General features: G+C 41.2%; 1 protein-coding gene across 1 annotated transcript in view; it reads right to left on the bottom strand.

Moving 5' to 3' along the window:
* Positions 1-13,408, bottom strand: part of myo16 (myosin XVI) — a 67,012-nt gene that overhangs the window by 37,302 nt on the left and 16,302 nt on the right. The window contains exons 3-11 of the mRNA XM_085920823.1: positions 11,931-12,001; positions 11,449-11,592; positions 7,327-7,435; positions 6,159-6,283; positions 5,951-6,076; positions 2,938-3,013; positions 1,343-1,493; positions 1,118-1,268; positions 813-923 (exon numbers count right to left, since the gene is read on the bottom strand). Coding sequence (XP_085776949.1) covers positions 813-923; positions 1,118-1,268; positions 1,343-1,493; positions 2,938-3,013; positions 5,951-6,076; positions 6,159-6,283; positions 7,327-7,435; positions 11,449-11,592; positions 11,931-12,001 — 1,064 coding nt within the window. The remainder of the gene's footprint in view (positions 1-812; positions 924-1,117; positions 1,269-1,342; positions 1,494-2,937; positions 3,014-5,950; positions 6,077-6,158; positions 6,284-7,326; positions 7,436-11,448; positions 11,593-11,930; positions 12,002-13,408) is intronic.

Consider the following 13,408-nt stretch of genomic DNA (forward strand, 5'->3'; position numbering starts at 1 on the left):
CCACCCTGCTGGGAGCATATGGAGCAATCGTAGTCTTTGTCCTCAAATGGTCGTTTTATATGAAGGCTATTGTTGGGTAGGATATTACTTTTATATTTCAACTTCTCCAATGGGTGTGTACTTAATACAAATGTCTTAAACTGTCATTTAGTTAAAAAAAAACGGTCATATGGATGATGTGTTAACTTCAATTGAAAAGCGAAATCAACATTTACATCCAAGGCTGCCTGAATTGTGTTTACTTGACACAACTGGATTGCAATGCACGAGCGTGTTTTTTGTCCCTGAAGGTGAAATTACACTCAATTGCATCAAGCGTGCTGCGACATCGCCGTGATTGCAGCATTTTCCCCAGCCTTCTGTCTTAACAGTTATTTCTCCTTTCTTCCTCGCGCCACTTTATTCCCTTCTATTTTGCCCCCCCCCCCGCACACACACTTTGGACCACCCAATCACAATCAGTGTGTGCCGTGTAGGTCAAAGTTTTGCGTTGTAGGACGTTTTCCCAATGGATGAACACGGGTAGGAGACAAGGAAATAGCATGCCGTTAAAATGGGTGCAATTGTTAAAAGATGAAGGCAATTTAACCCTGAATGCATCCATTGATTGCCCCTCCCCCCTATGGATCTAATTGAGATTGATTTTTTTCATTATCAATGGTGCAGACTCTGAGTTTTATTTTGCAGTGACACACAGCATCATTGCCAAGAAGCGGAACAAAGCGTGAGGCGGCAGTTAAACCTAAAAACCTGTTTAAATAAATGTGCCCATTTTATTAGGCACCTCTGCATAATCAACAGCAGAGACTTACATATATTTGGTCGTTGCCAAAACGCTTCTGCATCTCGTAGAGCAGGCTGCGGTCAGTCAGCTCGCTGAGGGATGCCAGGTCATCGTTGGGCGCTGGAGGCATCAGCTTCACCTGAAGAGAAATTGAAATTGTCAGTTCTAATGACAGCAGCAGGCATAATCAAGGTGAACTTAGGTCGTTGCATTCTATTAGTTCACCACTAGATAGCAAGTGCATTTTACACCTTTAAAGTGCTCTTAAGTGTGTTTCAAGGGCAAAACGAAAATTTCTCTGAGAACTCAGAATAATAAATAAAGACTATTTACCTGTTCCAGTTTGGTTGTTCCTGAGCTGAAAGGGCCATCCAGGATGTTATCCAGCGACGGCTGCCGGCTGAGTGCCCCGCCCGCCTCTCGAAACATGGCCCACTTCTCTAGCATGCTGTCCCGTTTGGAGATTGGGATGCCCAGAGGATTCCTGGAATGTTTATAAAACTTGTAACGGTCCCATTCAAGAGCGAGGCAGGTGAAGGCGTTCAATATATGACCTACAGGTTTTTCACAGGGGCTTTGAGATCATGTGATCCGCTGTCATAATGTTGGTCCGTGGAGAGCAGTGGAGTGGAGGGGTCCTTCAGCCTTCGCAGCCAGCAGGCTTCACCACTCAGCAGTAAGTCAGCTATGTGCTCTGATGCAGCAACGCCTGAGGACAATTGAGCCAAAATCCAAATCAAGACGCATTTAAGATACGAGCGGTGATGAATGGGACCCTGATCCTCCCAGGGGTGTACGCGAGAGTAGCGAATCAGGAGTGGAATTATTACATAGAGTACAGTTCTACCAGTATGCGGCAGCTTTAAAAGTGTGATGGGCTCGTGTGGGTCCTGAGAAGATGACTTGCAGTATTAAAGTTTCGTGTTTTATGGCAAGTCATGAAACTTTGCTGCCCTACTCTGCCCACATGCCATTATGAAAAACCCAATTACAAGGTGTTGCAGTTTACAACAATTCCAGCACACGACTTTTGGAGGGCAGAGGAATATGTCGGCACTAACCAGCACGTTAAGCCATGCTCAGCAGTAGTTAGTTTTTTTATATGATTGGTTTTATTTATGACCTATGGCCTATTTTTATTAAAAAATACTGCAATTACGACATTTCAAGGTTACAAACGGCACGCAACTAGTTTGCATAGCAATGTAAAAAAAAAAAAAAGTCCCTCGGGACGAGAAGGCACAATGTGTTCCCTCCATAATGATTTTTTTATCGTTTTGTTTTTATTGAATTTACCTCTGTGTTACCGTACCGGCTAGTGACTGCCGTGTATGCGTATTTCTAATTTGCTCGTAAAAAATAAGAATTATTGTGATGGGCATGCAGAGAAAATTTCCCATTCACATTTCACTACTAAGTAGAAATATTATACTTTGAAGCACCACTTAGGGCATTATTGGACACGGAGGCTTCATTGCAGCGGACGACCCCCCAGACTCTCATCATTTACTTCCGTTTATCACATACTGTAGAAGCTGAAGAATGGATGAAGCGCTCTAACGGAGAAAGATAGGGAGGAGGAAAGTCCTTAAGGGGTTATCTCGTGTGTTGTGAGCCCACAAGCTAGAGAGGGTAGCTATTGATTATCGCCAGAGTGATGCGGGGCCTACACAAAATGGCCTTCGGCAGAGACTGTATTTGCTTTGACACAGTGGAAAGGTTAGAGGTCAAAGCTTAAAACCAGAGTCCAAGAAATGTTTCTTGTATAAAGTTTTTGTATGTTTTTTTAGTAAAAGATAATTGCTCATATTCAATTCTTCAATATTGATTCTTCTCATTCGTCCATGTTTACAAAAAAACCCAGACGTGACTTGATTTATTTGCTCATTGGTTTACATGGAAATTGTAAACCAATTAGCAAATAAATCAAGTCACGTCTGATTGATGAATGCTGACATCCGAGGTAAACATTGAGCATAGGTGAAATCAGACATGTGAAAGGTGTCAGTGACATTTATCCTCTCAAGCACTAATTATCTCGTGTAAATACACACATGTGACCATGCAGGCTTATTGAGGGGGATATTTTTGTGTCTGTTCAATATGAGCACAAAGATTGTTAAAGCCATGTAAGAGCTCCATGTCTCTTTTACCTGAGGGCTTGTCTTGGTTGCAGTTTAACAGTGTGGGGTTGGCTCCATGCCTCAGGAGTTGACTAACGATGCTCGTCTGGAAGACAATATAGATGGCGTGAAGACTCGCTTGGACTGTACAAGTACAATACATCTTGTGTTAAAAGCTCAAGATATTCCAGGTTTTATACTGGAGTGCACCTGAATAAAATTGCTTGTATTTCCTCATGAAGTAGCCTGAAGTATTTACAGTAAGTGCAAAATTGCACATACCTGTCCGAATTTGGGATGGATCATATGGACTTAAAATGAAATCTAAAATGGTTTTCACAACAAAAGATGATTGACAATGTGAAAATGTAATTTTGTCCGTTGAGTCACTTTTCAGGCAATTTCAAATGGCTGAATTGAAGGCACAACCTTTCAAGTGTGGGGGGGGGGGCATGATACTTGACCAAGGAGGCCCATGTCATAGTGAGCCATCACATGTCAGAGTGGAAGAATCCCCCCCGCAGTGCTCATTTGTCCACATATTGATGTGGCATTGACTGTTACCTCTGACCTGCACTCTTCTTCTATCTGTTTTTCAGTGTTTCGTCATCTGTCACATTTTTTTTTATGTGTTACACTCTTTGTGTGTTCATTCTCCCTGGAAAAGTCAGACGGGGAGGGGGGGGGGTTGACTCCAATGACCACACTGATGGATCTTCGGACCTTCTTGCCATAAGAAATTGACAATGTAAACAACTGGTACTTGAATGTTGACTCCTACCTGATTTATTACTTAATATGCAGTTCAGTAATAATTACTTGCATGAAATCTTTTTTTATTGCTTGGTGGAATAAGTGCAATGCACTGACTATTTATTATATTGCCTTAGTTAAGCTTCTTGTTTTTGATTGTACTTGTTTTGCTTTTTTTGCAGTTTCTTTTTTAAAGGCATAATTCATTCCAGTAGAGCAAAGCCAATTTTGTTTCTTCCATTAACATTTTCCAGACAGTTGCATCAAAATAATCATTAAAATTAATGGAAATAATCTTGGCTTAAAGGGGACATATTGTGGAAAATTGACTTTTTAATGGCTTGTATACAAACAGTTGGGTCTCTAGAGAGTCCACCCACCCATCAAGTGTGAAATGAAACAACGAAGTTAATGTGTTATCTGGCTGGTCTGAAAATGTGTTTGTGAGCGAGCCTTTCTCTACCTTAAATAGGGCCAATTTACATAATAACCGACCTCACAGAATTATTCGCTAGAGACACCCCCCCCCCCCCCCCAATATGGTTGCCAGGTCAAATAATTGACTTTGGGGTATTTTATGATTTTTCCAGGAATATTATTTTCCATCATTTCTACCTGTTTTTCATAGAGAACATATAATGAATATTCATCAGCATTTTTTGAAGATTTTTTGGGGTTTCTAAAACATTTTTTGTTGTTGTTTGCACACACAAACACACACTCTCTCACTCACACTCACACTCACTCACACTCTCCAGTGCACGCACACGCTCTCGCACGCCCACAAACACACACATACACACACACACAGTTTCATAAGTGGAAGCTCAGTCTGCACCCCCAGCTGTCATGGTAATTAACTTTTCTGATCCTTACAACGTTCTTCTTTCAAATGAATAAGCAACGTAACAGTTTGTAAGAGTTTCTTTTGTGTGACTCAGCACATTCACTCGAGCAGGTGTTCAAAAGAGCTCGCAACCCGCTCCACCAGCCACACACTGTCGGCTGTACTCACAGACTATAAATACTGTCTTAGACGTCACTAACAGACCAAGATCTCAACCTTCTGGAGGACCCATGAGGACAAGGAAAAGGTCATCTGGACCCAATGACCCTACCGACAACGAGATCAAGCAAACTCCTAGTCAACCAAACACTTGTAAGCCGTGACAAAGAATCTTCAAAGAAGTCAACTTTAAGATGAAGCACATGGTTTCCTATTCCCAAATCTCTCACATGTACCTTCATCCTAAAATAAAATAAATTACTCCACACCCAGCAGAGCCTAGTTCTAAAAGATTTCATTAAAAGGCATTTTTAATCCCCTCACATACTGTAAGTATTTGAAAAGTGTTCCCCGGTGCTTTCGCTTATCTCAAAAGCAGGAGAGCGGAACTTAATTAGCTGTGGTAATAGGGTCATACGTCTTCTTAAAGGGTGAGAGTGTGGCCTGTATGCAACATTGCACAGGGGGTCTTTGGGTTTTATGCCCCAGCTAGAGTTACACTTGGCCGTCAGTGTTTCCAGGCAACCGTTTGCTATGATGAATTCACATCAGTCAAACCTTTCTTTCGGTTTACTCGGCATGACTGTGGCAGCCATGTTGTCAAGTGGCACCAATAAGGGTCTGATTTACTAAGATCCCAAATAGCGGGTGCTAAATTGTGATAACTCAGAGATTGCAAAACGGGTTTCAAAATTCAACCAGGATAGGCACCAGCTAAACCACAAAAGGAATAAAATTGATTTTTTTTTTTAAAGATATAAATCTATTCAGTCTATTCCCGGTTGTCTATTGACCTTTCAGCAATGTTTACAATCTTGTGTTTGACATGAATAATATGAAGGACAAAAATGTGCTTTCCGGCAAGATGAAGCTCAAGTTGGTGATACTAAATATGCATATATTCTCTTTGTCAGCATACAAGCTCAAAGCCCAGAAATGTAATTATAAAAATCACGATGACTGTGCAACACTTGAATGTAATTTGCTTCTTCTGCTTCATAACATTAGATCCCATCAGCTTTCCTCTGTGACTTTGCAAAAATGTCCTCTCCGTCAAGAGTCCACTAAAGGGCTAATCTGAAAACTCAATACCGAATCCAATACAGCTGAGGATCAATGGAGGCAAAAGGAGCAGTTTATCAGAAAGTGCAGAGTGACTGCAGGCCAGTTGGTCACACAAACGATCCATCAATACTTCCTTCATTACTCCATGACACTTGATCAATGGAGCTGCACAGTAAGAAATCCCCCCCCCCAAAAAAAAGCCTAGATATTTTTTTTTACCTGCCCATATTTAGCTGCCAGGTGGAGAGGTGTCCAAAAGTTGTGGGCCACAGGATGAGGATCTGCCCCGTTCTCTAACAGCACAGCCACCACGTCCCGATAGCCACTGGCACTTGCTATGTGAAGCTTTTAAAAGGCAGATGGGCTTCAATCAGATCGGTCGAAAAAAAGAAAAGAAAAGTAGATCGGATGCACAAAGGAGACTTACCAATGTGACCCCGTCGTCATTGGGCTGATTGAGGTCTGCCCCTACAGCTACAAGCTGTCTTATGTCAGATAGCATTGTATTGGGCCTCTGTGTCCTCATGGTGTGCATACAAGACACATCCACACCTGTCATACAAAAACACACACCAAAAACAGGTATCATAGTATAGTAGTCATAGTATCCAAACTATAAAATTCAAGGTAGTCCAAGACAAGGCAGCGCATATCACATGCTTTATTTATTTATATTTCATTTGAACTAATCATAGCATGTAACTTAATGGATACACAAGAAATTAAATGAAAATACTGGACATGGTCACCCCCCACCCCCCCACACACACACACACACAAAGGCAACGAAGCAAAGTTTCCATAGCAACAGAGGGCCAGCATGCCATGTGTTGGTTGCATGGTGGTTGTGGTCCTGCAGACTGCAGGAGGGATGTGATCATTTCAGGGCTTGGCGAACAAAAGCTGAGTGAAGTAGCCATAAATTACTGTAAATGGCTGGGGCTCATTGCAGAGACAGACTGTTTTTTGTGCATGTGTGTGTATGTGTGCACATTTGTTTGTGTGTAGGCTACACTTAACACTTGAAGTGTTTGTGGTCTTGTCTAGCTTGTATAGCTTCAAGGTAGGCCTACAGAGGATCATTACATGCAGTAAATGTTTCAAACCACATTTAGCTCCAAGGGTTAAAAAAAGAATAAAAAGACTGCAGTAAAGGTCTCAAAGTGCTGTCTATAGATGTTAATCCCAATTCCCCTGGATGACTGTAACGTTCGCCTCTCTCATGTTTTTGCTCTTATCATGAATGCTGTCAGACTTTGGGCCATACTTGAATTTTTTATTTATTTTTTTATCAAACAGATGGGCCTGGTCATTCATGAGTGGCATCAAATGGCAAATGTGTATGTAAAATTATCATTTTGTGACAATAATTCATGTATATATGTATCAAGTGATTGTGTGGCGATTATGCCATTAGGCTGATAAAATATTACACTATTCTTGATAACGTTAATGCTCGCTCGGCCATATTTCGCCCAGGGCCATGCTTGACCAACACCTGCTTTTGACTTTTGAAATCTACAATTGTGTTTATGTCAAAATATTTGGCGCACTCCTGGAACTCAAATGCAAATAAAAACAGCAGGTGTCTTTACCGTTTTCCTCCAGGTGTTTTTGCAGAATATAGCGGCTCTCTGTTCCCTCAGGGGCGTAATCCAGAGGAACGTTGCCGTCAACATCCTGCAGCAGCGAGTTCACCCCGGCCTTTTGAGTAAGAAGAAACGACGTGCAAGAGGTTAGCGGGTGACTTTGTCAAGATAAATTCTATAAAATTTGTGGAATATCTAAAATCAAACGTGTCCAATTAGTAATTCAATTAACATTTCTTTAAAAGGGCCATTAAGTATCCAGAAAATCCTTTTTGCAACACCCAAATGTTTTGACATCTTGACTTGTTAGTATTTTTTTTTCAGCATACAACCCTTGTTTTTTTAAGACAGTCAAAATTGTTAAAACAAAAACGTATTTTTTTTACTTATACTCATCACTTATTCCCTATAGAATTTTTTTTCCCTCTGAAACAAGAAGAGATCACAGAGCCAAGAATCTCATCAAATCCAAATATTAAAGATTAACAATAAATTAGGTGAGAAGATGAATGTACGTTTGTATTTCTTCGACAAGGATCACACCAGAGCAGTTTTCTAGCAGGCCTGCTCCTCGAGCCCCATTAACGACTCGCATTGTGGCTATGATCAATTGCTTCTCTTTGTTTTGTGTTCTCCAGCTGTTAAAATGACGAAATATGCACGCGTGATGCAAAACGTGCTTATGCTCTTTTCATGTTGAAGCAGTAAAAATTATATACATCCTCAGACACTGGCACATGAATCGCTCATTTGACTAGACCATAAAAGACAAGCGGAAGTAATGATCGTCAACTGGACTAGGTCTGATAACGGGGATGGGTGGGGGTCCTCAAATGAGGACCTTTATTGGATATCCGCACCTAATAGAATTCTAATGACCCTGTTGCACAGCAGGAAAGAGATTTACGAGCATGTCAGTCGAGGAAAAGGGCTGAAAACCTCAAAACAAAAGTGCTAATTGATTCATGCATCAGAGACTTGTTTTATAAGAAAAAAAATGATATCGCACATTTGCAGACAAACAGTTTTTGACGCAAGACGCCTCTAGAGATATTTCTGATAAATGAAGGCCAACGGCGTCACTTTATCATCAGAGAATGATGTCATGTGACTCATGAGGGTTAACAAAAACAATTTGGGGACATTATTGAGGGGGGGAAAAAAGTCTCCAAGCAGCAACTCTTGTAACCTATATCATTGACTTGCAACCAACAATATGTCGCCCCAACAAACACCAATCACAGTCCTCATAAAGCCGACCGCTCCTCTCGCCTGTCTTTTGTGCGCCTTTGAGGGTCTGTGGCACTCGTAAAGCAAATCCACACGATTCATCTTCAGGCGCACTCGACGTCAATGCGAGTCTAGCCGGATGGCGCAATGACTTGACAGTTACAATGGATGGCAGTGTATCTCTCTCCGTGCCTGTGAGCAAATGCGGACATAAACTTTTACAGAAGACTGTGTGATTAAATGATTTTGGAATAAGCCGTGACAGTAAACATCACAGTAGTTCAAGTGCAAATAAAAGACACACTTCAAATATTTGATATATTTTCAATTTAAGGACAAAATTAATTCATTCAGTGCCAGCCCAGTTAAAATATATGTTTAACGTCTATAGTCGTCAATGGCAGTGAATGAGTTAAAAAGAAGGTTCCTCTGAAAAGTGATTAAAGTATTTCATGTATCACCCTAATGTAAGTGTAAACAATTATGATAAAGAACATATATGTATTCATTTAATGACACTTATAATGAATGGAAAAAAGCTTTGTACAAAAAAAAATGATCAGACTAAACAGGTGTTCCTAATGTTGTGTCCTGTGAGAATATAAAGTGAAAAATGCCTCAACTCTCGAGAGAGTTACTGCGCCACCACTAAAGCAATAGCTACTCTTTCATTGCGGCACAAAGCGCCACAAGAGCAGGCGACGCAGATGGCAGCTGGGGAATTATGACAAGTGGCCCATGGATGCGGAGGCATTAGTCATGTGTCTGCTCTCCAACGATAAGCGATGACAGATATAAATGAGTTGGCGTCGGCAAGCAGCCCCACAGACTGGGAGAGGCTAACAAGTTGACTTCTGACCTGCTGCGGCTCACCACAGCAAAGTGATGAACAGCGTAGACTTGGTCGTTCACTAGATGGAAGTCACACTTGTCTATTGGTTACTAGGTTGGAAAGCCTTTTGACTTATTCCCTCCTCTATGACCGTCCAATTGTTTTACATAGTGTCGGGCAGAGTAGTAAAAAAAATAAAGAATCATAAGTAATCCAGAAGTTTAGTAAACAAGTACTGCCTCCACCAATGAAAATAGTTCCTCATATTTTTGCGGAGGTTCACATCTACTGCACAGTTTGCATTGAAGTTTTGCGACTTTACACCAGGTAACAAAACTCAAGCGCCGCATTTAGTCGTCATGGTAACAAAAACCATACCCTAGCAGTAGCATAAGTGAAATAAATGTGTTACATGATTAAGCCCGAGCAGATCACCCTCCATGCGACCGCAAAGCAGACTGAGTGACTTTATTTACAGACAGACATACAAAGCTGAGCTCAGAGCAGCCAGAGGCTTGCTGTTAGCCATAAACTTCAAAAGACTGGCAAATGCAGACGTTCCAAATGCATCCGTCACATGTCGGGAAAATGGGTCAATTCCACAACTCCCTACCGGTGGATGAGGATAAGAAATAACATTTTAGAAAAGAACATGTCTCCTGTGGATATCACATGATTGCTCGGCTACATCTTGTAAATGTTTCGAGGAGTGAAACTCAAATCAGGGAACCAATCTATGCCGTTTCTGAATGTTCAGTTAATCATCAGAATCAGAAGAGGAGCAAATAATACATATGGGAATAGTATTGGAATCGGGTTGGTGAAGAGATTGGTAACAACCATTCAGAGAGCAGAGAGGGGAAAATGGAAAACTAGAAACTGTTCATCAATGATGAAGGACAGGGGGAGTAAAGATGAACACACCAAGAGCAAGACACAATAAAGAATTTCTTTCAGTGGCATTTAAAGATAAGGCAGGTAATCGAGCACGTTGGGTGAGACCCCATTTCCACATCTCATTAAAATGGAGACCCAGAATATTCTGTGGAAAGCGCTCCACTTATATTGAATGGCAAACCTGTGTTCCCTCCCACATCGGCGCAAACGGCCCTTTCTACTTGCAGCCATTATGTAGAACAAAATATATGTCTTAAATAATACAGTACATTTAAATCAATTCAAGAAATTATTCAAGTTTGTAATGTTTGTCAGGAAAATCTAGCCATCAAATTGAATGGGTTACATCAAATGGATGGAACTGAAGCATCCTGCAGTGAGTAGATACTGAGAGACCCACCGAGCATGTCACGCTTTGGATGGCAGCTCTTCAAACACTTCCGTGCCTCAGTGGAACCTCTACGTTGCTGCATACAGTCAATCAACACGAGCAAGCTGTAAAGGAGTTTAGCTTCAGCCTGGTGACAAGCCTCTGTGGGTCTAATCAACACAAGGAGCCGAATGTCTTATTTGCCCTCCCCTGCAGATGGCCGCGTTCTCTTTAAGGACCTAATCAGACGCTTCACGACATGCTGGAAACGTTTGCCATAGAACTCGTCCAGGTCCGTTTGATGGTACGAGGTACTTGTTACTGTGTGGTGCCGTTTGCTATTTCCATGACGGCATATGAGGAGCAGGGTGTATTAGAGTGGAAGTCTTGTATTATCAAGGTGAGCCCGAGGACAATATGACTTCAATTTTGGTCGACAACAGGGGGCGATACTGAATAAAATGTCAGCCACTTATTATGAATGAATACTGATTAATCTGTTTAACTCATTTTCCATTCAAGAATTTTTTCAGAATACCGTGTTTGGACTAGTTGTAGAAAAAAAGAACATTATTGTAAAGTGTTTTTTTTTTTTTTTACTTGAGTTCCTCTTTAACACTTGAGTAGTTCCAAATATAGCACTTGTATACCAACCAACAGAACAAGAGAATATAAATTGTACCTTTCACGCTTGGATAAGCAATTATCATGTTGTTATTGTGTAAGTTTCTGCTGGCATGCATTTCTAGAAGTCCATTTTCCCAATTTTCTTGTGGCATGCATGTCATGAGTATCTCACCAGAAGAAAAAGCAGCACCATGTCGGCGTGGTCGCACACACATGCTACATGCAGCGGCGTCCATAGGTCTTCGTCCTGTAGGTTGACGTTCAAACCCCGCTCGATCAGCACCTCCGCCGCCAGCACGTTGTCGTGACGAGCGCACTGCGAAATGTTGGCAGGATATCGTTCGAACACACTCGAGATAAGGAATTGGCGATTCAAGTGTGCTCTACATACACCTATTTATCTCACAGTTTTTTGTTATGATTAGTTTTTTCTATCCATTCATGCGTCAGTGAAGATCTATCTGTACTCGGGTTAATCATGCTTTTCACACAAAACCACACACCAAAACATTGCATAGTATTATGGTTTAAATTCATAGCAGCTAAAACAAGGGAATGCAAGACGCATACCAGTAAAATGATAGATCATCATTATTATATCCCATATACTCTTGCTATCATATATGTCGTGCCCCATTCGTATGTGTCGCGTACCAAGTGTAACAAAGATCCTCCAGAGGAGATGGGAGCGTTGGGATCGGCTCCTTCCTTCAGGAGACGCAGCACTGCAACACAAGAGCAACACCTGTCATTTACAAACAAATACAAACATGATAAATGGAGACAAATGTAGCATTGGGCAACCAATACTGAACACTGTAGATGCTGACTACCATCCATTTTCCATCATGCTTGTCCTTATTTGGATCACGTGTGCGATGGAGCCTCTCTAAGCTGACTTTAGGCTAGAGGCAGGGTACACCTGGTCACCACCCAATCGTACGATAAATATACACGCGGGGGAAAAAATGCACTCATTCACGCCTCTGTGCAATTTACAATGTTCAGTGAAACTAACACGCGTGCTTAAAATGAGGAGCGAAGTCTGCAAACACTCAAAATAAGCCAAATCATTTCTGAAGACAGGTCAATTAGTCTGCCACTAATTCCACCTGCCATTGACCCGCTTAAAGTCATTTAAAGGCTCATTACCTGCCCAGACATGTTCAACCTCATTACTAGTTATGTAACACATATTCACAGACTTGACAAAATTATTGGGATACGTCACTTGTTCCCCTGTTTGCAGCTACAACGGATTCTATTGTTCTCGAGTAACCACTTCAAGTCTTCAAGTAACATGCATGGAATTAAGGGAACAAACTTTTAAACTATTTCAAAATGAAATTGAATTCTATAAGGATAGTACAAAGCCCACGCAGCACTTGAGGTGTACTGCAAAAAGACATTTTCCTCATTTGTCTAATAGCCACTGTAGTATAATAATGTTGAGTAGAGATTGAACAGTGAAGTCAATCACGGCAATTATCCATCTCTTTGATATGCTGTAAAGGCTCAGGACTCGGACTCCCCCCAATTAAGGCTTGTCTAAGATTTAAATAGTTACTAGGCAACACAATGTGTTGGCTTCTCTGTATAATCGCCGAGATGCTCATTAGTCAGTAGAGACTTTTAAGCACACCAAACCCAAGCAGGATTTATGGATGCGGAAAACATTTTTTTTTTTTCTTGCATTTGACAAAATATGTGTAATGAGTTGAGTTTATGGCGCTGTGCCTTGATTGGTATTCCGGTGGACCCTGGACATTTTCTAACACATGGCACCTGACAATTAAGTGACTGAAAGTTGACTAGACTTTAGACCAACTCTGAGGTGGTCAAAGTTGTGGTGCAGCTGGTTTAATACAATTTTCGGAAATTTGATCAAGGTGCAGCCAGACAAATTCTGCACTCCGCTGATATTGTGGTCATCGTATGTTATTATATTTTCTGGCATAGGTTACCTGATGATATGACATTTATGTGGTCTACATAGAAATCGGTATGATATCACTGTATCCACAGTTAAACTATTGTGTATCTTGCCAGGGCACTCATAAGCTTTCTGCTGCAACTTGAGCATAATGTAGCTCTGATGCTTATCGAGGCTGCCAGGCATGTTTTGTATGTAG

This window comes from Syngnathus leptorhynchus, chromosome 9, assembly GCF_054491065.1.
Source record: "Syngnathus leptorhynchus isolate UIUO chromosome 9, UIUO_Slep, whole genome shotgun sequence".
Classification (NCBI taxonomy): Eukaryota; Metazoa; Chordata; class Actinopteri; order Syngnathiformes; family Syngnathidae; genus Syngnathus; species Syngnathus leptorhynchus.